General features: G+C 40.7%; 1 protein-coding gene and 1 long non-coding RNA gene across 4 annotated transcripts; one reads left to right on the forward strand and one right to left on the reverse strand.

Annotated features, from left to right (window-relative positions):
* Positions 1-1,786: 1,786 nt before the first annotated feature.
* LOC123491391 (interferon-induced protein 44-like) lies at positions 1,787-11,010 on the reverse strand. 3 transcript variants are annotated; one of them, XM_045221970.1, is made up of 9 exons: positions 10,682-11,010; positions 10,120-10,242; positions 9,267-9,780; positions 8,444-8,495; positions 8,158-8,353; positions 6,735-6,887; positions 6,453-6,624; positions 2,675-2,775; positions 1,787-2,506 (listed from the first exon to the last, which is right to left on the reverse strand). In XM_045221970.1, exons 3-9 carry the CDS (start codon positions 9,745-9,747, stop codon positions 2,321-2,323), a joined length of 1,341 nt encoding a protein of 446 aa, XP_045077905.1. In that variant the 5' UTR covers positions 9,748-9,780; positions 10,120-10,242; positions 10,682-11,010; the 3' UTR covers positions 1,787-2,320. The 3 variants fall into 3 exon arrangements, with proteins under 3 accessions (XP_045077905.1, XP_045077906.1, XP_045077907.1); XM_045221971.1 differs by lacking the exon at positions 10,120-10,242; XM_045221972.1 differs by lacking the exons at positions 9,267-9,780; positions 10,120-10,242; positions 10,682-11,010 and adding an exon at positions 8,755-8,850.
* On the forward strand, positions 8,994-22,307 carry LOC123491393. The gene is made up of 6 exons (XR_006661311.1): positions 8,994-9,047; positions 19,813-19,912; positions 20,142-20,352; positions 20,722-20,744; positions 21,316-21,446; positions 21,627-22,307. It is a non-coding gene; the product is annotated as an uncharacterized LOC123491393 (long non-coding RNA).
* The last annotated feature ends 3,891 nt before the right edge of the window (positions 22,308-26,198 follow it).

The raw sequence follows: 26,198 nt of genomic DNA on the forward strand, positions 1-26,198 counted from the left end.
ATTTCCGAAGATAGCCCTTTTGACATTTACAGTTCACTTTTGTGGGAATGCTGTTGCGGAAATAAATGTGTGTGTGTGTGTGTGTAACGTTGCAGCATGTGTGCCTGTTTATGTGCATGTGGGCATACGTAAAGTGTTAACATCTACAAAAGAGAGCAACATGTGTTAATGTATCTCTACAAATAACATTGTATTCCAGATCTTCAAGGTAAATCAACAGATGCCCATTCAAAGATGGCCGCCCCTATATGACCCATTTCTGGTCTAGAGAAGGTCAACTGCTTTGTGATAAATGGCTTTGAGACAAATGGGGTTTTCACAGGCAGGTAACTGCATGATACCAGACCCTCTGTCATCTAATAGCTGGTGAGTTATGTCCGCTTTGCTTGAATGCAGTGGTAGTGGCAGTGTCTGGTTTACCGTTCACTTAACCTTCAGAGTGTGGGTCAATAGGTTCAATGTACCAACCAGCTTTGGTCACAAGATAAAGGAGGGTCTGTGTCTGCCTCCTCGTGCATGAATCCTTATAATTTCTGAAGTCTGCAGGTATGTGGTATTTGGTGCATAAAAGAAACACTGGCATATAATGTTGCATTCTTGTCTGGAATTTCTAAGACCATGGGAAATATATGCTCATTTCCAAATGCATGCATCGTACTAATATTGCATTCTTAATAAGATCAGTCTGTCCAAATTTCAAATCAAATGTAATTTGTTCTCATTTAACCAAGCTCAGAAGACACTTTTATTTGTAATCATTATTATTCTTACTGCACTTAACATCTCAAGAACACACAGCAGAAAATGTGATTGGATCAATGTATTGAACAATATAGGAAACATTATATATCAAATAACCAAAAACTTGAAACTACCTGTGTGTGCGCATGCATCTGTGAGAGAGAGATGATTTTAGTGGTTTTAGGAATTTGTGAAATATCATAATTACATACCATGCGGAGACATCAACTTGAAAACTAAAATAAATCCTTTCAGTACATTGTTTTTGTTTACTTTCTGTCATGTGAATTTCTATCTCTAATTCAACCTAAGCTTGAATCATTACCAGAGGTTGTAAGGCTCTGGTTTTAATCATCAATGATTCAAGGTCCATAACCACGAAGAAGGATTTTTTGTATGTTTATTCATGGAGAGCTCTGGTGCCAAAAACACAAACATACGATTTTATACTTCCTGAACTTGACTCCTCCCACCTTTAGTTGGCTTTTCTAAACAGTTTCCGCCTTCCCCTTCACCCTTGAATGTTTAGTACCGCCCCCTCTGTTAGTGGTTTGACACTACATGATAATTCTAACATTTATACTGTATTTGGGGTGAAATCCTTTAGTCATTATTCTTAAAATCCAAATTAATCTAACACTTTCTCATTTACAGTAGTAACTCCAAGGACTCCAAACTATTGCAGTATAGCAACCACAGCCATTTTTGCAATGCCACCAGGTGGCTTCAAAACACACCTCTCTTTATTTCACAGTTTATCTCATGTTTTATGTTTATTGGTTTTGAATGCACACACCGTGGCACTATGAATTGGTCATGTTGCATCTTATCCAAGTTCAGTGAATATGGTGACAGGAGCCATAGAAAGGCAATATATCGTCCTCTGGACAACAACTAAATTTGTCAATCAACCAACAATGCAGTGCATTGTCATCACCAAGCCTAAAGCGTTACCAAGAATATAATTAATAACATACGATATTGTGGTAAAACTCTCTACATAAACAATGCTTTACAATTACAGTGATGCAACTGTACTGTGCTCTGGGGCACTTGCATACAATAGACATTTGCTTATAGAGACAGTAAATAGATGATTTTCCCACACTTCGAACATTCCACAGGTAGAGTTGCTTTGTCAGAAGATTATTCACTAGGCCCCACCTTTTCCTTTAAACCTTAACTCAATTGGGGAACAGTCCGTTTGCATTGGTACATGTATTCATTGTTTAGGTATGTTACTACTGATTGAAAGAAGGGAAATTAGACCTTGAATTTGCTTTGCACTGTCACATCAAAGCTCTATCACAAATTGAATTAAGATGTTAAAGGAACATTAGGGCCAGTGTTTGTCATGTCACGTGAAAAGGTACAAAAATAAGTAGTCTAAGTAAAGATAGGAGTCAGAAAGAGCAATGTGTTATAATATCCACATAAAATAATGATAATGTCCACTTGCATGATAACATGTACCAAAATAATATGGATATCTTACACAGTTAACAAAATAATATGGGTATGCAAAAAACTATTTTTGTCTTCAGAGTATTGATACTTGATAGTGGGACTGTGAAGAGGGTTAGAGTTCTTCCTGCTCCTTTTCAAGCTGGTTTTCAAAGAAGCTGTCAGCATAATTCAACATCTGATCCAGAGTACTGAGTAGCAGGATATCAGTGTTCTGATTCAGCTCCAGCTCCTGGCTGTAGTTCTTCACTGGCAGAATACCGGACACAGGAATACCCAGGGATGCACTCAACTCCTGGATCTGAAAGACAGACACACACGGACACACACACCAAATGCAGTGTGGTTGACCACTTATTTTATTTTTTATATACATAAATAACAATCTGCTCCAGACGTGAGAGATATTAAGCAGGATAGGATTTAAGATTGGCAATGACAATTAAATAAAATGAGTCACACGGCTCACCTTCCTTTGTATGTAATGGCTCAAATAAACATTCTGCAGCTCTTCTGACACTAGGGGGCAGGCCTCATCCACTTTGGTCAGTAACACCAGTTGGGGAATGCCTAGGACAAACATGCAGAACAAGAAAATGAATATGTCAGGATGTTTAAATATGAGCATTCCATACAGAGTTACCAACTGAAATAGGATACACACTTTACTTGGAACACCTTGTTATGAAGTGTTATATTTCTTTAGAAACAGGAGTTGAAAGCACCTCATATTCATAGAGCATTATGAAACTGTAGAAAAAAGCAATAAAAGCACACAATGCCACTTATAATCACAATATAGAGTTGAAGTCGGAAGTTTACATTCACCTTAGCCAAATACATTTAAACTCAGTTTTTCACAATTCCTGACATTTAATCCTAGTAAAAATTCCCTGTCTTTAGGTCAGTTAGGATCACCACTTTATTTTAAGAACGTGAAATGTCAGAATAGTAGAGAGAATGATTTATTTCAGCTTTTATTTATTTCATCACATTCCCAGTGGGTCAGAAGTTTACATACACTCAATTAGTATTTGGTAGCATTGCCTTTAAATTGTTTAAATTGGGTCAAACGTTTCTGGGAGCCTTCCACAAGTTTCCCACAATAAGTTGGGTGAATTTTGACAGAGCTGGTGTAACTAATAATATAATAATAATATGACATTTAGCAGACACTTTTATCCAAAGGGACTTACAGTCATGCGTGCATTTTTTTTTTTGTTGGTGTATGGGTGGTCCCGGGGATCGAACCCACTACCTTGGGGCTGAGCTACAAAGGACCTTACTGAGTCAGGTTTGTAGGCCTCCTTGCTCGCACATGCTTTTTCAGTTCTGCCCACACATTTTCTATAGGATTGAGGTCAGGGCTTTGTGATGGCCACTCCAATACCTTGACTTTGTTGTCCTTAAGCCATTTTGCCACAACTTTGGAAGTATGCATGGGGTCATTGTCCATTTGGAAGACCCATTTGCAACCAACTTCCTGACTGATGTCTTGAGATGTTGCTTCAATATATCCACATGATTTTCCTTCCTCATGATGCCATCTATTTTGTGAAGTGCACCAGTCCCTCCTGCAGCAAAGCACCCCCACAGCGTGATGCTGCCACCCCCATGCTTCACGGTTGGGATGGTGTTCTCCAAACATAATGATGGTCATTATGGCCAAACAGTTCTATTTTTGTTTAATCAGACCAGAGGACATTTCTCCAAAAAGTACGATCTTTGTCCCCATGTGCAGTTGCAAACTGTAGTCTGGCTTTTTTATGGCGGTTTTGGAGCAGTGGCTTCTTCCTTGCTGAGCGGCCTTTCAGGTTATGTCGATATAGGACTCATTTTACTGTGGCTATAGATACTTTTGTACCCGTTTCCTCCAGCATCTTCACAAGGTCCTTTGCTGTTGTTCTGGGATTGATTTGCACTTTTCGCACCAAAGTAGGTTAATCTCTAGGAGACAGAACGTGTCTCCATCCTGAGTGGTATGACAGCTGCGTGGTCCCATGGTGTTTATACTTGCGTACTATTGTTTGTACAGATGAACGTGGTACCTTCAGGCATTTGGAAATTGCTCCCAAGGATGAACCAGACTTGTGCATGTCTGCAATTTTTTTCTGAGGTTTTGGCTGATTTCTTTTGATTTTCCCATGATGTCAAGCAAAGAGCCACTGAGTTTGAAGGTAGGCCTTGAAATACATCCACAGGTACACCTCCAATTGACTCAAATGATGTCAGTTAGCCTATCAGAAGCTTCTAAAGCCATGACATCATTTTCTGGAATTTTCCAAGCTGTTTAAAGGCACAGTCAACTTAGTGTATGTAAACGTCTGACCCACTGTAAACAATTGTTGGAAAAATTACTTGTGTCATGCACAAAGTAGATGTCCTAACCGACTTGCCAAAATTATAGTTTGTTAACAAGAAAATTGTGGAGTGGTTGAAAAACGAGTTTTAATGACTCCAACCTAAGTGTATGTAAACGTCCGACTTCAACTGTACAACATTCTTGCTAATGATATCCACATCCTCTTGTGCCTTATTATTTTATTGTACAGTTTCATAATGCTCTATGACTTGCTTTATAAGTATATACAATATGTACAGTCGTGGTCAAACATTTTGAGAATGACGCAAATACTAATTTTCACAAAGTCTGCTGCCTCAGTTTTGATGATGGCAATTTGCATTTACTCCAGAATGTCATGAAGAGTGATCAGATTAATTGCAATTAATTACAAAGTCCATCTTTGCCATGAAAATGAACTTAATCCCCAAAAAACATTTCCACTGCATTTCAGCCCTGCCACAAAAGGACCAGCTGCCATCATGTCAGTGATTCTCTCGTTAACACAGGTGAGAGTGTTGACGAGGACAAGGCTGGAGAGCACTCTGTCATGCTGATTGAGTTAGAATAACAGACTGGAAGCTTTAAAAGGAGGGTGGTGCTTGAAATCATTGTTCTTCCTCTGTTAACCATGGTTACCTGCAAGGAAACACATGCCGTCTTCATTGCTTTGCACAAAAAGGGCTTCACAGGCAAGGATATTGCTGCTAGTAAGATTGCACCTAAATCAACCATTTATCGGATCATCAAGAACTTCAAGGAGAGAGGTTCAATTGTTGTGAAGAAGGCGTCAGGGTGCCCAAGAAAGTCCAGCAAGCGCCAGGACCGCTCCTAAATTTGATTCAGCTGCGGGATCGGGGCACCACCAGTGCAGAGCTTGCTCAGGAATGGCAGCAGGCAGGTGTGAGTGCATCTGCACGCACAGTGAGGCGAAGACTTTTGGAGGATGGCCTGGTGTCAAGAAGGAAAGCAAGGAAGCCACTTCTCTCCAGGAAAAACATCAGGGACAGACTGATATTCTGCAAAAGGTACAGGGATTGGACTGCTGAGGACTGGAGTAAAGTCATTTTCTCTGATGAATCCTCTTTCCGATTGTTTGGGGCATCCGGAAAACACCTTGTCCGGAGAAGACAAGGTGAGCGCTACCATCAGTCCTGTGTCATGCCAACAGTAAAGCATCCTGAGACCATTCATGTGTGGGGTTGCTTCTCAGCCAAGGGAGTGGGCTCACTCACAATTTGCCTAAAAACACAGCCATGAATAAAAAATGGAAACAACACATCCTCCGAGAGCAACTTCTCCCAACCATCCAAGAACAGTTTGGTGATGACAAATGCCTTTTCCAGCATGATGGAGCACCTTGCCATAAGGCAAAAGTGATAACTAAGTGGCTCGGGGAACAAAACATAGACATTTTGGGTCCATGGCCAGGAAACTCCCCAGACCTTAATCCCTTTGAGAACTTGTGGTCGATCCTCAAGAGGCGGGTGGACAAACAAAAACCCACAAATTCTGACAAACTCCAAGCATTGATTATGCAAGAATGGGCTGCCATCAGTCAGGATGTGGCCCAGAAGTTAATTGACAGCATGCCAGGGCTGATTGCAGAGGTCTTGAAAAAGAAGAGTCTACACTGCAAATATTGACTCTTTGCATAAACTTAATGTAATTGTCAATAAAAGCCTTTGACACTTATGAAATGCTTGTAATTATACTTCAGTATACCATAGTAACATCTGATAAAAATATCTCATAACACTGAAGCAGCGAACTTTGTGAAGACCAATACTTGTGTCATTCTCAAAACTTTTGTCCACGACTGTATAAATATATCAATTATAAGAAGGTTCATTGATTTGACATTGACTTGTCCCTTTTCAAAACATATCGTCCACCATTCACTCACCTATCTGATTGGTCTTCTTGCGAATGGCGGCAAACTTCTCCACAATTTTGGCAGACATCAGAGAGACTCTGCAGGCGTCCACCACGTACACTACACAGTGGATCTGATCCTTCAAACTGACATGCTTACGATACCCAGGTACATCTTCACTCAAGGGTGTCATGGGATTAAACTATAAATGACAAACATGGAGGTTGGTTTTTGTTTTGTTAGATTTGATCAATGCTGTATTCTCTCCTCCTACTGCTAGTTTGCATTGTGCCTCCAGCCCAGTCTGCATACCTGGTAGCGGTCCTGAACATGACCTTTGTAAATGCTGACTATGTCCTCCATGTCCAAGCCAGCTCCTGATGCCTCCTCCATTCCCATGGTGTCACACAGGATCAGGGGTATAGGCTCACCACTCTTCCCCGACTTGATGGTGAAGGTACGGAACTAGGGAAAGATAAGACAGTCAGCACGCACCTGGGTGGTTGGCAATAGTGGTGTATGGGTAAAATCACCGGGGAAGCCAAGTCAGGAAAAAAAAGCCATAATTCAACCTATGTGTTGTGATAATTGCATTGTTTGCTCTATAACCTGTTAGTTCATATGTCTTGACACCGTGATATATATGCCTAAGGCAGACAATAAGAAGACACAGTGGCAGAATAAATTCATCACTTTGTTTCATCACAAAACTGGAGAACAACATCTGTCTGGTGAAGTCCACAAAACATATTGCATGTAACAAACAGTTACATGATCTAGAGCATGGTTAAGTAAGTTAATGTTTCCAACATTTTTGGACTACTAAACAACTATTGATTTAGAACCATGGAGAGTTACCGCAAGTCGCAAAGAAAACAGGCGCCACCTCCACTATTCCATCACCATTTTAACTTCAACATAATCTAATCACCTATGCTTAGTCTAACACAGTGACAATTAAAAGATACCAAAAAAGATTTAGTCCAATCAACATAAGCTAAATATGATGTGGCTGTCCATCGTAGCCTACTGATTTCTGTGTGTGTGCGTGCAAGTAGAAAAAACATGTTGACTCACCCTACTTGCAGAGAAATGGCAGTGCCATCCTCCTCTTTCATGTTGCCTAAACGGTATATGACTCTGTCATACAGTACACACGTTTGGTTTTTGTTGTCCTAGGCTACCAGGCTAAAATGCTTGCTCGCTAGCCTAACTTCCTTTCATGGGCAACAATGTGCCAGGCCAGCTAGTTAACATCATTAGCCTACTACAGCTAGGTACATATTGAACTTCCATCCTCTCAGGCCAATGTATGAATTTATGGTTGGATCAGAATCGCCGTTATAATCATTGGCCAGTAGGGAGAATTAAGTAAAACCACAAGTCCAAATCCCTATCTCCATCCATGGCTAATTTAGGAAAGGGACGATTTTAGCTAGCTCTGATGCTTTCTCTGGTGGGATACATTCAGCCTCTTGCGAATTGAAGGACATTTATGAAACACAGAGACTAAATATTAATTTGTATGTTTGTTTGTTGTTTTTTTCATTCGTCAATTTTTTGGACAAGCCTGGCTTCCCTTGGCATCCATTAATACACGCCAATGGCACTGGACCAACACACACATTCACGATCAACACATACATTAGATGTGGTACCTGGTCAAACTGACATAAGAAAGCACCCACCCATGCACACACCCACAAACGGAGACGCACACACACACACACAGTACCTGGGTGGTCAGGCTGGTGCCTGCGCTGCCACAGATGGCCTGACTGGTCATGTTTCCTCTGAAGACAGAGTTGACAGAGTTGAAGAAGCTGGACTTGCCAGCCCCAACAGGACCCACGAGGAGAACCCGGACCTGACTCACTGACTTGACATCAGACTTATAGTTCTGGATTTTCTCCTTCAACTGCCGTTTCCTCCTGGAAAGTCAGGAAGGTGCAGGGATAGTTAAGCACAATGTAATGTGTGTGTGTGTGTTTACAGTTATGCTTAAAGTCAGCATTACATACTCAGCGGTCCACTGCATGTTTCTCCAAGGCTTCGTCAAACGACCTCCCACGTCTGGATGGGGAGAAATGAGTTTTATTTATCTTTTTTAAAAGGTAGGATTATTTATTTAATTGTTTTGTAATTTCAGAAAATGTCCATAATATATCTGCGGTAATAGTGGAATGATACTGTTTCACAGAGAGATGTGTTTGGAATGCAGCCTAGTGCTAGGTGAATTGCAACAGCACTAGGCTTCATTCAAAACAAATCTCCCCCTTCCCCGCATCCCATTTCCCGTAACATTGCATAGACTCGCGCTTGAGCCTTTTACCTTCGGTTTTGGTCCACCAGCTTTAAACAGCTCTAAAAACGATATTTATTGTTATTGAAAATATATTTCACAGTGATTTAGATGGTACAATGATTCCCTACACTACTCAGTGCTTGTTTTCTCACTGAAATGGAGCGAACAGTGTAGAATTTTAGCAACCAGGAAATGACAGAGCGGTTTCCACTAGATAATACAGCCACAAAGTGAAAACAGCCTTCCCATTTTGACAACAGATGCGGCTCGGGTGGGAGAAATCAATAGGCGAATATCACAGCCAATCACAACACTGGCGGGTAAGTAATACTGTGAAGCACTATCATTCCACTATTACTACAGATATATTATGGACATTTTTTTAAAATTACAATGCAAAAATAAACTACAAATCCTGTGTAGCACCTTTAAAACACAGTGTGACATTGTTTCAAAATGTAAAACAAGATTGTGCACTGAAATATCTCCTTCGGTTAGTAGCCACCATACTCCTGAGTAGGTTAGTAAATGTCACTCACCCTCCACTCGGTACACCTCACATTCAGTCAACTGCAGGTCGTCGCCATGCATATCTGCTGCTTCAAAGTTGTAGCTGATCCCTGCGTTATATTGGACTGTAGCTGTGTTATTGAACAGAAACACCAAGGCACCAAAATTCGGGCCAGTGTTTCCATTTGTGAAACCATACTGGCCATTGGCACTAGACACACGCAGTGCCTTTTTTCTTTCGTCATTGATGCTGTAGAGGAAGGCTTTGTCGTCATTAATAGGCTGTCCATTCTGAGTGTAGTCTTTGCTTGTGTAGGCTCCGAACAGGAAGCCAGCCTTGTTGTAGGCAGCGACTACAGTGGGTCCCTGGCTGTCGCAGCGTGCGTGAAAGGCTGCAGCTGTGTAACCTTGGACACTGGCTTTGTAGAGCAGACTGAGTCTGACATGGCCGAACAGAGACAACAGCTTCTTCTCCTGATCACCAGATAGACTGGATGTTACCACACTCATGATGACACCCAGGAGGTTTGGTAGGAAAGAGACCTGATAGGAAATACATAAATAAATAATGTGCAAGGTTAAAAGAAAAACATAAAAATCCTAAATCTGGTTCTTGCTGTCGCCTTTCCTGGCCATGTGGCTTGACCATACAGGAAAGCCAGCTCTGCCCTGGTTAAGACATAAAACCAGTCGCAGGGGCTTTCCTTTGTGGTCAAGCCACATGGCCAGGAAAAGTGACAGCAGAACCAGACTTAAGATGTTGAGATTGGTGTGACATTGTTTCAAAATGTAAAACAAGATTGTACACTGAAATATATTTTTTAACATTATGTGTGGTTAGGAGCCACTATACTCCTAAGTAGATTGGAAAATGTCACTCACCCTCTACTCTGTACACCTATTTAATTAGCAAGGTCTCGTGGCAAGCTTGAGGTTTGTTCCAGCTGTTACTTTCGGTTCCAGAATGTACTTTCCAAGATGTCTTATAGACAACCTGAAGCTTGCCTAAATGGTTAAATTCAAGTATTATTATATTATTTAAAGCTATCCAATGGACATTTCAATATACCCACTTATTCTTAAATCATATAACTTAGAAATGCCTCATGAGCTCAGTACAACTGTCTTAATCCATCATCATAACCCATAAGGTTGTTTTAATATTTGCATTTTTTTTTATTTCTAAACAAATAATGTATAGTTTCAAAATACTATTTTAATATAATGTTTACCTCATGGTCTACCATCCGTAGCTCTATCTAAGAATGTACTAAACTCCAGCCCCACCCTTCAGCTTTATAGCAAAAAGACAGACAGGTCACCATTTGGCTGAAAAACGAATTAAGGATTGTGCTTTTAATGTCAGCTAGCTATATGTTTAACAGTCCAACAGGCACACTACGCAATAACACACAGAGGGGAATCAGGTCCTTGACCAACTTACCTGCAAATGATCCAGATGGACTGTATGTCTCTCCGTTGAGGCAAACAACCAGATTAAAAATGAAAAGGAAGTTGACTACATTCCAGGTACTTTCCTAAAGGAACGGTGCAGGAATGCCCACATGCAGAAACGCCCCGAATTGCGGGCTGCAGTTGTACACTATTGGGAGTCCTTTGGAGTCTTAAATTTCACTTTCACATTTATAAGTTTAACTTCTAAAGGTAAAACGGCCAGTGGCCAACCAGTGCCTGCTGTCCCTGCAGTGTGTTCAGGGACCACCTTTTCCAATTCAACATGTTGAAACTTGTCCCCTCCAGTCCCCGTCCCCCCAGTCCCCAGAGTGTGTGGCGAGCCAGTGAAAAATATTGAGGGTGTCACGGTTTCGGCCGAGGCTGCTCCTCCTCCTGGTTCGGGCAGGCTTCGGCGGTCGTCGTCCCCGGAGTACTAGCTGCCACCGATCGATGTTTCATGTTCGTTTGGTTTTGTCTTTATGTTGTACACCTGTGTCTTGTTAGTCCTCGTTAGTGTCGTATTTAGTTCTCGTTGGTTGTGTTTGTCTTTGTGTGTGATTGCTAATCTGTTTTCGTGTTGGAGCTACGTACTTCCCTCCAGTGTTTTGGAGAGGGTTTTCGCACATGTTAGTGCGCCGTTTGTTTGACGCCTGTGTGCGCCGTGATTTCGCCTTCGGGCTTATTGTGCTTATTTTCTACGTGATTATTGCACTAAAGTCTTTTGGACTGAGCTTCTGCGTCCTGCGCTTGATTCATGCACCACACCCACCTTCAGCACCCCTTGACAGAGGGGTTGGTGATATGGAAGTGGTACAGACCCATGACCGTCAGAAAGACCCTATACCTTCCACCTCTAAAATGCTAATATCAGATTTAACAAGCCCTGATTCGCATTTGCATGTCCCTGAAAATCTGAGGACAGATAGTCGGCAGTGGGACAGACAACGTGCAGAAGAAAAACACAGCTAGCTCTTGTGGTCTTGTCGATTTGGACTTGCAATTTGTAGAAATCAGTTTACAGATGGCAACAAAAATGTAATAGAGCACAACTTTTAATTAATGTCATTAATGTCACTGTTTTTCATTTATCCAGTTTTTTCAATACAGAGCACTGGAAAAAGATAAAGTATAAACAACACCTCAGTATAATTAATATTGTGTAAATTACCACCTGCGCTTGTTTAACATTAATTTATCATAATAACAATACATGCCATTTAGCAGATGTTTTTATCCGAAGCTAATGTATGCGTGCAGAATAAACTGAAAGAGCTTAAAATGTGTCAATTTCAAAAACGCTTTGGGGTTGTGGTGGATGGCAGAATGGAAGGTACATTGTGTGCTTGTTTTTGTCAGAATGGGGTTCTCTTTGAATAACTCATCAGTCATTGGCGAGGACTGTTCATCATTCTGTTGGAAAACAGGGCAGTTTGGCCGAGGGTTGCACATTCAAGAACACAGAGCAGCTGTAACATACTGCCACCTACTGGAAACAGATGACAAACACCCTAGAGAACTAAATGGATGCAATCATACCCACAAAAAAGTTCCATTACAGGTGAAAGGTTATTTGAACTGAATAATGTATGTATTGGGCATCTTCCACATGAACCAGTTGCAAGCAAGCCTAACCCGAGTTATGACGCATTTCAGAACACCAGGTTTGAGACATCTTGGGTATTTTACTGTAAAAGCTTTGAAATTTGAAATTGGCACGGCTATTTGAATTAAATCAGAAGCCATGCCTGTACAGCAACAACTTGGAGCCTGTTTAACACATGCTTTTGCATACAGTGTTCTAAGACTTATTACCACGCTGTACATGATGGTGGCGATTCTGTACATTGAATCAACAAATCATGAAGGATAATACTTTATGCACTAATTTGTCATGTGCAGTATGTGCTTGTGCTCAGGAATTAATGGTCTTAGTGGACAACATGTACATGTCAGATAAGGAAGAAGAAATAGCTATGTCACAAGGTAATTTGAAAAAGGCCAATTAGATTATGACAGCTATAAAACAATCTTGAATTTAAAAAAATAAGACTACAGAGGACAGGAGAGTGCAAATGAGGGCAGTACTTCCTGGAATACACAAACACACAGAGGATAGAATAAAGGTAACAGGAAATATATGAGCCACATGCATTTCTATTGACAGCAGTTTTCATTTGGATGCATAGGATGCATTAGCAGTTGTGAACTACGGTGCCTTCAGAAAGAATTCATACCCCTTAACTTATTCCATATTTTGTTTTGTTATGTATTCACACCCCTGAGTCAATACATGTTAGAATAATCTTTGGCAGCGATAACAGCTGTGAGTCTTTCTGGGTAAGTCTCTAAGAGCAAGTTGGTTGTTAATCATTGCTAGACATCCATTTTAAAGTATTGCCATAGATTTTCAAGCTGATTTAAGTCAAATCTGTAACTAGGCCACTCAGGAATATTCAATGTTGTCTTGGTAAGCAACTCCAGTGTGTATTTGGCCTTGAATTTTAGGTTATTGTCCTGCTGAAAGGTGAATTTGTGTCCCAGTGAATGTTGGAAAGCAGCCTAAACCAGGTTTTCCTCTAAGATTTAGCCTGTGCTTATTTATTTATTCTGTTTATTTTTATCCAAAAAAAAACCCTAGTCCCTGCCGATGACAAGCATACCCATAACATGGGCCCCGTGTAGCTCAGTTGGTAGAGCATGGCGCTTGCAACGGCAGGGTTGTGGGTTCGATTCCCACGGGGGGGTATGATTTGTATTTTTTTTGAAAAAAAGAAATAATAATGTATGCATTCACTAACTGTAAGTCACTCTGGATAAGAGCGTCTGCTAAATGACTAAAATGTAAATGTAATGATGCACCCACCATCATGCTTTAAAATATGAAGAGTGGTACTCATTGATGTGTTGTGTTGGATTTGCCCCAAACATAACGCAAATGTATTCAGGACATAAAGTTAATTTCTTTGCCACATTTTTTGCAGTTTTAATTTAGTGCCTTATTGCAAACAGGATGCATGTTTTGGAATATTTGTATATTTGAATTCTGTACAGGCTTCCTTCTTTTCACTCTGTCATTTAGGTTAGTATTGTGGAGTAACTACAATGTTGTTGATCCATCCTCACTTTTCACCAATCACAGCGATTAAACTCTTTAACTGTTTAAAAGTCACCATTGTCCTCATGGTGAAAACCCTGAGAGGTTTTCTTCCTCTTCGGTAGTAACTGGGTGCATTGATACACCATCCAAAGTGTAAATAATAACTTCACCATGCTCAAAGGGATTTTCAAGGTGCCCTTCTTTGCGAGGCATTGTAAAACCTCCCTGGTCTTTGTGTTTGAATCTGTGTTTGAAATTCACTGCTCGACTAAGGGGCCTTACAGATAATTGTATGTGTGGGGTACACAGGTAGTCATTCTGTTGGTGGTTCTTTGCACAGTGCTGGTTTGTTGTTATTAAAATAGACTATAGATCAGAAAATGACACCGACAACCAATTCCAAATATATGAAAAAACCTTTAGTAATGCAATTGCAGACAGTAGTTAATACAGAGACAATAGCAAAATGTAGCTCTTCAAAAGTTCTGCAAAGTGTCTAAAACAATCTCTGCTTTTTATACTAGCACTCTCTTCCCATAGCGTGATGTTTACCCCTGACCCTGAACTTAGTTTCAGGGGGTGAGGTGTCAGACAATAAAACGAGACATGTCTAAAGACAATGTGGCAATTGTGGTTGCAGGTTTCTGAGAACTTTCTGCTGTCAAGACCTCCATAGTTTTTAATAATGTAAGCAAATGCGCATAATATATAATATATTCCCCATCATTCCCCTCTTTGAGACTTCTAAGTCTCAACAAAATCTAGGAATTTTAAAACCATCCAGTGAAAACATCCTTCCATATAAATATCAGTTGACTTACAACCATTCATCCGAGTCCCCATAGAGGTGGGCAGAAGTGACCAAAACAGGCCCAGAGGTCTCAGCATAGTAATTCAACTCAACCTGTTGATCTATGTGGAGGACCATAAGGCCAGGGACAAATTTGTTAATTATACATTTTCCCATACAACACAAAACACAAACACCAATAAGGAGTAAAAACAGGGGCAGAAGGATTGGTAACAGCCAGGTGAGCAGTTTGGTTCCCCATTCCCCAAAGGTGGAAGTCAACCAGGAAGAGAACCAATCATTTTTGCTTGGGGCTACTGTATCAACCAAATTGCTTATTTCATTAATTATTTCAGTCATGTTGTCAGATGAATCAGGGAGCAGTATTACACACTGTCCACTAACGGTTAACCCCAATGCCGAGCAATATCCCCCTGGTATGCCAAGAGATAGTCTAAAGCCATTTCCTGCTGAGCTACCACAGCTTTTAAGTTCTGTACATCAAGGGAGAGTTGGTGAAACCTTTAACAGTAACAGAAACCTTCAGTTTCACCCAGTCACCGATTTGGACAGGGATTTCATCTCTTTCCTCTCCGTCTGGCACCTCCTGGGCTTTCCTAAAGTGAGAATATAGAGACCTAACAGGTTAGTTCCCTCATATATCCTAACAGGTCATCTTCCAGTCTAGGCAAGTCAGTCTGTTTGTCAGTCATGGGCCTATGAGATGTTACATTCATGGGACGGCCTGTTAACATCTCATGAGGGCTATACTCAGTGCCTCTGGGGCTGCTTCGCATTTTCATCAGCACTGAGGTACTGTCTGCAGACAAGATTTCTGGGATTACGAATCTAGGGAATAGTTCCCTTACCAGAATTTTAGCTACTGTTTTAGCATCACAGTGGGTAGTAGGAAATGCCTCTACCCATCTTGTGAATCGGTCAATTATTACTAAACAATAGCGCTTTCTCTCCTTTCTTTCAGTCATATCAATAAAATCCATTTCAATGTGTGTAAATGGGCCACTAGGTGAGGGGAAATGACCAGGTTTAAGTGGTGTCCCCTTGGCAATGTTGTATTGTATGCACGTGACGCATTTAAAAATGTGTTGTTTCACATGTTCTGTTACATTTGGGCAAAACCAATCTTGTGAAATCTTGGTTACCATATCCTCTCTTGACGAATGACACATCCCATGTGGCATTCGGCAAACTGACAGGATAAGCTGTGTTGGCAACACAGGTTTACCTGAAAGGTGTTGTCTCCAGAGGCCTTCAGGGCCCCGGGAGCAACCTCTGGCCTCCCAAAGGGAGTGAGACATGTGGTCAGTCGCCTGTTGTTGTTGCAAATCAACAACAGGGGAGGCCACAGCAGAAGCCAGATACACAGCATGGGTGTGACTCCTTGCAGCATCAGCTTTAGCAGTAATGTCAGCAAGGTCATTTCCTTTACTGGCCTCATCTTGGTTACCTGTATGGGCCTGGACTTTAAGAATGGCCAATTTAGCAGGAAATTTCATAGCCGAAATAAGAGCCAAAACAAATTATTTGTTCTTAATAGGAGTCCCTGATGCATTGGTGAAACCTCTAGCCTTCCAAACACCTGCCCATGATAAACATACACCAACTGCGTAGGCAGAGTCTGAATAAATGTTGACTGTTTTTCCTTCAGCAGCCTCACAGGCTGTGGTGAGAGCTAGCAACTCTGCTTTTTGTGCAGAGAAATGATCAGGGAGGGACTGCTCTATGTGTAGTGATTTAACTATAGTTGTTACAGCAAAACCTGCATGTTTCCTTCCTGTCGTCTGATCAACGTAAGCCGACCCATCTAAGAAAAGTGTCATGTCAGCCAACTCAAGAGGTTCAACAAATAGGTCAGGTCTTGCTTTTGCATCAAGTTCGATTAGTTCAGTACACACATGTGGGGTCCTTAGCCAGTTCCATCTCGGCCTCTTCTGAAGCCTGGCTGTGGTGCCCAACGTCCCTGGTCCACAGCAGTGAGGCACTGGTGTCTCATATGTCCAGATATACCACATCCCCAGCAGACTATAGGCTCACCTATGTGCCTCCTCTGGTAGGTTTGATGGGGCTGGAATGGCTGTGGATTACCATAAGGCTGTGGTGGAAACTGTACCTGTTGGGCTGGAGGGGCTGCAGGAGGCCATGGCTGTGGAACAGGTGTCGGGGCTGGAGCAGGTGCTGGGGTGCGCAGCATCATTGTGTCTGGTTTGTTACTTTTCTCCAGTGCGGCCAGTTGGGCCTTCTGCAGTTGAGTTTGCAGGCCTGTTTTCTTTGATTTCTCCTCTGCCTTTGTCTTCTTCCAGAATTTGCAGTGGTGTCTCATGTAGTCTTCTTTCTCAGGGACATCTTTGCGGTCCCAGCCAACCACTTCTTTCAGTTTCAGTTGTACCGCTTCTGGTAGGTTTCTGCAGGTTCTGTCATAGAATAGTTATTCAGTGGTTAGGGTGTTATCATACCTTTCACCAGTCTCATTTCTTCTTGTTTCTTCATTCTCTCCACATCATCGTAGTATTTATGTCGGAGTGCCAGCTCTTCAGCTGCTATTCTGTCTTCCATATCATCCCATCTTATCTTGTATTCGCTTTCTCTTCTCCGTCTTTCCTCTTCATCCTCTCTCTCTCTATCCCTTTGTCTTGCATCCCCTCTCTCTTTTCCCTGCGTCTTTCATCCTCTTTCTCAAACATTTCTTTATTTCTCTGCCACCTTGCTTCGCTTTCTTTCAGCCCCTCCCTCCTTTCTTCTTCTCTTCTTCGGTCCTCTTGTTGTTCTCCCATCACCGACCACCCTGTCCTTACATATGGATACTTTGGCTTGGTAGCTGGGAGTGGTTTAGTTCTGGCATCTAGGCTTAGTTTACTCAGTTCAGCTGATAGTCTGGTTGCCACAGAGGGCCCTGACCCGGGGTTTGTGGAACTCTCTTCTCCCTCTTCGGTTTCTTCCAGGGTGCTCTAATGATTACTTTTTTACTTTTGGTTCTGGTTCGAAGCCAACCTGTCTCAGAGGGAATGCACCTCCCTTGTAGCTGGAACAATCATCATATGGGGGAGGTGGAAGTGGTGCTGTTGGCGGGATATTCTTCTCCTATTTTACTTATTCTATTTTGACTACAGTCTGTAGATGGTTTATCCTGGATCGTGCCCAAAACACGGTTCCCTCTGACCGGAGTAGTTGTAAGACAGTTACAGATACCAGTGTGGTTTTTTCTCTGCCTTTTTCTTGTCTTGTTTTCTCTTCTCCACTATATCATGGACGATGTTAAATGGATTCTTGTCAAAAGACCCATCTTTGGGGAACCAAAATTCCCTGTGACTAATTGTCCATTCATGCCATTTCTTAAAAACCCATACAAGATATTTTTGGAGTGCTGGGTATTGTTGGGCTAGGTACTCAACAGGAGTAACAGGCTTCATTGGTGTGGGTCCCGAGGGCATGTGAGAGGGAACTGTTGAGTTGTCTGCCATGATTGCTAGTTTTTGTTGGGGTCGTCCTACGTGTAATGTGGGCTAAAATGCAAAAGTATTTCCTATATCAGTTGGTGCCTAACGCTATCAACCTACTACTACCTCTATGAATAGTTTGGGGTAAGAAAACAGTGAGGTGGAAATACAGTGTATACAACAGTATAATGCTTTATGTTTTATGTCTCACCATCCTCGTACAAACAGTGTGGTAAATTACTTTAAACTGAATGCAGTCTAAGCGAACAGATAACTTAACAGTATTACAGTAATAGGTTTAGTCTGAATTATTATTCTAACTTCTTCAGGCAAATTCTCGTTTGGAAATGGCCCTAAAACAGTTTCAAAAGAGGTTCCACTCAATACAGACAAGGACAACCTATATCTAAAGTCGTTAGTTTCTATAACAGTTTTAGCATATAAATCAAGGTTTAATGCAGCACACCTAGCCTGGTGTCCGTTGTTACTAAAAGTCCACTCCACAAATGAAAACGCCCTTTCTTCAAACAGGTGTCTAGATAATCCAGAATTTTCAGCCCACCATCCAGCCATTAATCAACAGTAATAGTAAAGTAATAAATAACACAACACATTCAATAATTATCACACAGGGACAAACTTCTTGTTTACCATCCCACAATCAACATTATATTTACGTCATTTAGCAGACGCTCTTATCCAGAGCGACTGCATAATTTTTTTTTCATACTGGCCCCCCGTGGGAATCGAACCCACAACCCTGGCGTTGCAAACGCCATGCTCTACCAACTGAGCTACACAGGACTAAATATCCAGGACAAACTTCTCGTTTACCGTCCTGTCACTCAATTACAGGCCTTTACTCATATAACCATTGGCTTTATACTTGGATTTGCCCTGAATCCTATCACCAAGTCAACATATACATATTCACACCTAGGAATTTCTAACTATCACCTAGGTGGTCTGTGTCAGTTTCCAACAGGTTTGTCAATTAATAATTCAGTAATAAATCAATATATACCCCAATGTAGGTTTCGTCTCTTAAATTAACAGCATACTGTGAGTGAGGTGCCACTTACGTGTCAGAATGAGTCAACAACCACACAGTGCTTTATTCAAATTACAGACTTTAGATATAACAGGCGTCTGCTTACCTTTAGATAATTTGGTTGGGCGGCACAGTGGGTCGACGCTAGCGAGCTTGCCAGGAGTGAGTGACCACCCGCCGTTGGGGGGTATTGTGTGTAGGCCAGTGACACCCAAAATCTCAATTTAATCTATTTTAAATTGAGGCTGAAACACAACAAAATGTGGAAAAAGTCAAGGAGTGTGAATACTTTCGAAGGCACTGTATATTAGGGGGGTATTGTGTGTAGGCCAGTGACACCAAAATCTCAATTTAATCTATTTTAAATTGAGGCTGAAACACAACAAAATGTGGAAAAAGTCAAGGAGTGTGAATACTTTCGAAGGCACTGTATATTAGGGGGGGGTATTGTGTGTAGGCCAGTGACACCAAAATCTCAATTTAATCTATTTTAAATTGAGGCTGAAACACAACAAAATGTGGAAAAAGTCAAGGAGTGTGAATACTTTCGAAGGCACTATATATTAGGATGAGCTATGTCAAAAATACAGTACATACTGTACATATTGAGTAAGAAACAGTATATAAACAGTATATGAAGTGACCAGTGAATGTGAATGTAGTTTTGTGAATGTAGTTGTACGAAACGATATATGGCTATATTAACAACCCATACAATGTCATTCAGGAAAAGCTGAAGCTGGACCTAAAGCCTCTGCAGGACAAGCTGAAGATATGTACTGAGACAGAGAGGAAATAGAAGCATATTGCTCAACACACAAAGAAAGGTAAGTGTATTGGCAATGGAAGCCCAAAAATAAAATACAAATATAGTCCTTTATCTGAAATAAATTGAACAGACTTTTTAGCTTTGTGCTTTTTAAATTGGTTCATTTATTGTGTTTTCTATTAATTGTTCTAAAATGTTCTATGGATTATTCTATTTTCCTACCAAAATCATGATATTTCCAGCCCCAACCAGGTATTTTCGTTAATTAAGATGCTTCATTTTCATAGACACAATTGGTGGACACTGAGTGGCAGATAAAGGAGGAGTTTAAGAAGCTCCACCCATTTCTGAGAGATGAAGAGAAGGCCAGACTAGGTGAACTGAGGAAGGAAGAGGACCACAGAAATGAAGATCATTCAAGACCAAATCTCACCTCTTACAAAGAGTATCACTACTTTGGAACAAGGCTTAAAGAAGCAGGATTTGCGCTTTCTGAAGGTATGTACACAGTAATCCCAAAACTAGACTACAAACATTGCATGTGGCATCTGTTAGTTAGGAAACGGACATGCAATGCTTTCAGTTCAGTTTGAGGGTAAGGATTAGATAATCTGATCACCACAACAATATGCAGTGCAATCAGTATGATTGTGGGTGACCAATACCCCCAAGGAGCTGGTGCTGATTAGAATAGAGGGACATTACTGCAGCTGTTGGGATAGGATCCATTATGATGATGGCTTCAGATTTGTTTCCTTGTCTAAGGTATAATCGGTTGTTTTCTCCATAGGATTTTCCAATGTGTTCTTGACTATATTATAGCATAATATCATTAAAATTGTGTTTTTCTCTGTCTTATCTTGCTAGAGCTACAAAAGCATCCAAATGAGGTATGTCCAACATCTTTTATTTCCCAATATCATACAGTATCTGTTTGTTACTGATATAGATAACTGACTCTTCTTACACATAAACGATATGGCCTAAAAATCCCATCTCAATATTTTAATGGATGGTGTTCATGAATTGCTGGATGAAGCTTGGTGCCAAGCTCAACCCGAGTACAATTGCACTGGAACACACCAATGTACATCATGAATGCATGCAATGATTGAGCAGAAATACGAAATCAAGTGGCCATATTGGATTAGCAATAAATCAAAGCATACTCTTAATTGATAAGAGCTACTCCTAATTTTATCAAAAACCTTATAGACAGTAAGCGCAATTATAAACAAACCAATCATAACTAAACTTTCTGAGAGGATTGTGTAGCTCAATGACTTGGTTTGAAATATCTCTGAGATTATTTGGGCATTGATTTAAAACATGTTGATATCGGGTTTATTGATTTCCATTGTTTTTTGGTTAAAATGCTAACATTAGAGGTTAGGACTCTTTCCTTGTCCATTGACTCCTTACAAGGTAAGAAGAACACTCACCCATTATTATGCTTTATAGTTGTAGGGCCCAGCTGCAGTGCACACCACAGGATCCAAAGATTCTATCGGGAGTGCTCATAGATGTGGCCAAACACCTGGGTAATCTCAAATTTAGACTCTGGAAGAAGATGCTGGTGATTGTTAACCACAGTGAGTAACACTGAAAATAGAATATGTTTGTGATTAATATGATGTATTGTCGATGATAGAGTAGGTTTAACAGAAAATTGTATTTGTGTCACAACTTGTCTTTATAGTCCGTTTTCATGATGTAGCTATACCAAAGAAAAGTTATACATTGTATAGACATAGTATTTCCTTATCTTTAAGCTCCTGTGATTCTGGAACCCAACACTTCTCCCATCTTTCTCACTTTGTCTGATGATCAGTGTGTGAAACACAGGCATGCAGCAGAAGCTGCCAGATAATCCGGACCGATGCACGTTTAACGCAAATGTTTTGGGTTCTGAAGGGTTCACCTCAGGAAAGCACAGCTGGGAGGTAGAGGTGGGGAACCACCCCAGCTGGAATTTGGGTGTGGCTAAAGAGTCAATCAACAGAAAAGATAGGACATTCGCAAAACCGAAATATGGAATCTGGGCTCTAGGTTTGGAAAATATTGAGTATACAGATCCAGAGGCTAAGCTTCTTGCTCTGAAGAGGAGAGCCCAAAGGATTATGGTGCAACTCGACTACAGCGGAGGGGAATTGTCCTTCTATGACCCCCGTGACATGTCCCAAATCTACACTCACAAAGACACATTCAATGAAAGACTCTTCCCATACTTCTCTATTGGAAAATGTAAAGACGCCAGTGAACCTGGATTCATCCAGATCTTCCCGTCAAAGGTGTCTCTAAAAGTGATGTCATCGTCAAGTTAACGGAGGTATTTTTCAAAGGTAAAAGAAAGTATCTTAGAAAGCCTTTCTAGTGGGATATGGGATGTCATTCCTTGTAAAGATTCAATAAAAATGTGATGAAATGTAGTATTTCATATTTTGTAGAAATTCAACAAAATCATAATTTAAAGTCAATGAGGAATATAATTTGAACGTTTGAATAATTCAAATATACAGAGTTGGTGTCATTTGAAAACTTACCAAGTGCTTCAAAATAGTATTATGCTAATTTAACTTTTTTAACACATTTATGAAAGCAATCATAATAAAGCTTTGGGTTGAAAAAATCTGATTGGAGTTACTGTAGTACCTGATGCCAACACCAGAGGAGGCTTGTCTAACATTGGGAAAAATGTGTCCTATTCTCTGGCCTTTTATCAATTAGATTTGCTCACCTCCTGTGTCCTCTCCCCCGTCCTCTCTCGCCTCCTTTAGAAAAAGGTCAAAGTTAATCAAGGAGAGTCTGCGGGGAGAGTAAACGTGGATGGAAATGCACATGCTTGAAATGAGACCGTCCTTCTCCACTCACAAGTCATTAGGCAAATGACGTTTAGAGTGTGTGGATCCCAAAATAAATGTGTAAAGTGCTCAAAACAAATTAAGTTAGTAATGCAAGACATTTTATAGATAAAACAATAAGTAGCATTTGTTTTTAAACGTGTGCCTGTTTTTCTCCTCTGTCAAAACAAAGGGGGTGTGGCAGATTTCTAAACTCTTCCGCATATGTGTGTATCCTCAATGAAAGGTGGCTATGAAGGGGAGCAATGGTGTAAAGTACTTAAGTAAAAATACTTTAAAAAGGACTACTTAAGTAGTTTTGGGGGGTATCTGTGCTTTACTATTTATATTTTTGACTTTTATTTCACTACATTCCTAAAGAAAATCATGTACTTTTTTCTCCATACATTTACCCTGACACCCAAAAGTACTCGTTACATTTTTATGCTTAGCAGGACAGGAAAATGGTCCAATTCACACACTTATCATGAGAACATCCCTGGTCATCCCTACTACCTCTGATCTGGCAGATTCACTAAACACACATACTTAATTTGTAATGACGTCTGAGTGTTTGAGTGTACCCCTGGCTATCCATAAATTAATATAAGAAAATGATGCAGTCTGGTTTGCTTTATATAAGGAATTTGAAATGATTTATACTTTTACTTTTGATACTTAAGCATATTTTAGCAATTACATATACTTTCGATACTTAAGTATATTTAAAACCAAATACTTTTAGACTTTTACTTAAGTAGTATTTTCCTGGGTGACTTTCACTTGAGTCATTTTCTATTAAGGTATCTTTACTTTTACACAAGTATGACAATTGGGGTACTTTTTCCACCACTGGAGGGGAGGACACTCTTCCGTTTGCCTACTAACGAATTGACACTCTCCTCGACCACTCGGCCACTTATCGGTTTCCGGGTCACGGAGGAGAGAGGACGGAGGAGAGAGGATGGTCTTTTGCCCAAACGAGAATCTCCCTCTCTCATTCTCTTGTGTTAGCAGACTGCTATCCACTGCACAATTCAATCAAAATTGCACTGTAGCCTTTCACTGTAGCATATGGATACAAAATTATATTGAATACCGTTAATAGCAGGTAGACGTTTTCATATAAATGCACTCAATTAGCCATAAATACTAAATCAAAGCATTACAGGAAAATACCACTCAAAAACAATATTTTGGTATTCATTTCATTAGTCCACTTGTTAAACAATCCCAAAATGTTTTGCATGTCAGCAATCAACTTTTCAAGATATAGAACTTCAAAATACAGAAAGTGACATTTTGAATCCTTAGGTTTAATTAAAGTATCAACTGTCATATTTTATTACCGTTTATTGGCATACATTTGTGTGAAACAGAGAACATACATAAATATTACTTATTGTAAACCTAACGCATCATATTTTGTGATGCATTTCAAACTTAACCTTCTCTAAACCTTTTGTTCGGTAAAAAATATATTTTTTACATATTCATTCATTCATTCACTAAGGCAGATAAGCTAGGAAGGGTTTGACTGATTTCTCATCGGTCAACTCATCTGGCAAATGAGAAGTTTGAGAATCGTTAATTATTTGGAGACAGTGAAAACAGTGTCTTGATGCCTCTTGGCAGTTAACAGTTCTGTAAAACCATTGGTAAGGGTGGTGTTTCCTCTGAACTGAAGGCATCGAAGTGCACTAAGCTGCCCCAAAACTGGAGAAATACATTGACACAGTACTATAATACATATGCCGTGACGTGCCTTTCATTATTGTGATGACTATTATTTATTGAAAATTACCTACTATGTTTAATTGTTACTAGATTAAATTAATCATGTAACAATTAACTCATTAGGAATTTGGGGCGCCACAGGAAAAGTTATTTAACGAGTTACCGTTTCTCGAATTAACTCTAAAGCTATCTAGATATCGCTTATCATTTAACAGTCATGTATTAATCATTGACCTCATATCAGTCTCATTCTGAAAGTCATTGTCACGGTCGTTCGAGGGAGTAGACCAAGGCGCAGCGTGAGATTTGTACATCTTATTTAATTAAGTGCACACACAATAACGAAACAACAAACGATACGTGAAGTCCACGGTACAAACACAAAACCAACTGGAACAAGATCCCACAACAATTGTGGGAAAACAGCCTGTATAAATATGGCTCCCAATCAGAGACAACCAGCAACAGCTGACACTCGTTGCCTCTGATTGGGAACCACTCTGGCCAACACAGAAATACAAAACTAGAACACGACATAGAAACACAAACACATAGAAACTACACACCCTGGCTCAAACTATAGAGTCCCCAGAGCCAGGGTGTGACAGTCATAGACTCTTTAAATCTGCACGAACCCGGGTCTTACTGATCATTCCATACCACACAAATTGATTTAATTATTTATTTACTAACAATTAAAAATTGTAACACAAGATACAAACACGTACACGTTATAGGTAGGGATTAGACATTTAATACAATGAAAACGGGTCCCTAGCGGACTAACACAATATGACACTTGTTACAAAAGATGGCGAGTTAAAGAGAAAGAGAGAAACACTTCGATGCACATGGACCTACGTTCACAGTAATCCTAATACTTTGCCCGGAACAACAACTGTTGTAGAAACATGCAGTTCCTCAGCGAGGTCACTTCCTCTCTGCTTACCTCATATCAAAATAAAGGTTATCCACAAGTTCATGCTTTTTTATTTTATTTTCAAGGAATGGCGCACCTGCAGGACTTTAATTATGACATGAGGCAAGTAAGCAGAGAGAAAGTGAGTCTACAACAGAAGGGCCCAAATCTAATCAAATCAAATCAAATGTTATTTGCCACATGCGCCAAATACAACTAGTCTCGCTGCAACCGAATGGCTACTTGCTATTAGCCACTGTTAGCGTCTTCACCATTGTCCGTGGCCTGCACTACCCACCAGCCAGCTCTAGCTCTAGCCTGGACAATTTGTCGGCCAGTCTGCACAGCGTGCTATCGACCCAGAGCATATCGGATTTTCTGCCGGAATCACTGGACCCTAGCGCCGGATCATCGTAACCAGCTAGCTGCAACCAAATGGCTGTTGTCGTTGGCTAATTACCATTGCCCCTTAGCAAGCACCAGTTAGCCTTGAGCTAGCCTCGAGCCAGGCCCATCTCCCGGCTATCTACCTCTCTGTCAACCGGACGGGACCTCCTAGTGTTGACACGGAGCCCCGCCGATCCAACACGACTGGTTTACCGACGAAATCGTCTCATGTGGTTTCAACAGGCTTCCCGTTACGACGTCGACCACGAAGATCCATCTGCTAGCCCCGGCCTGCTAGCACACGCAAGCCAGGCCTCTTGCTCGCCAGTGCTGTAGCAGCCCCCGAACTACCTCCGAACTCTCCTATTGCTGTTCACTGGACCTTATGATAACTCAGCTATAGAGCTGATGCCTGCTGGACTGTTCCTTTATACGGTACCGCATCCTGTTTATGTTTAGCC

This window comes from Coregonus clupeaformis, chromosome 8 (assembly GCF_020615455.1).
Source record: "Coregonus clupeaformis isolate EN_2021a chromosome 8, ASM2061545v1, whole genome shotgun sequence".
In the NCBI taxonomy this organism is placed as follows: Eukaryota; Metazoa; Chordata; class Actinopteri; order Salmoniformes; family Salmonidae; genus Coregonus; species Coregonus clupeaformis.

Bases quoted from the DNA above. Each gene is read 5' to 3' on its own strand.
- LOC123491391 (XM_045221971.1), bottom strand. From the start codon at position 9,747: ATGAGTGTGGTAACATCCAGTCTATCTGGTGATCAGGAGAAGAAGCTG. The intron at 8,496-9,266 runs GTGAGTGACATT...CTCCCCATCCAG, and splicing joins TGAGGTGTACCGAGTGGAGG to ACGTGGGAGGTCGTTTGACG. The intron at 6,625-6,734 runs GTATGCAGACTG...TGTCATTTATAG, and splicing joins ATGTTCAGGACCGCTACCAG to TTTAATCCCATGACACCCTT.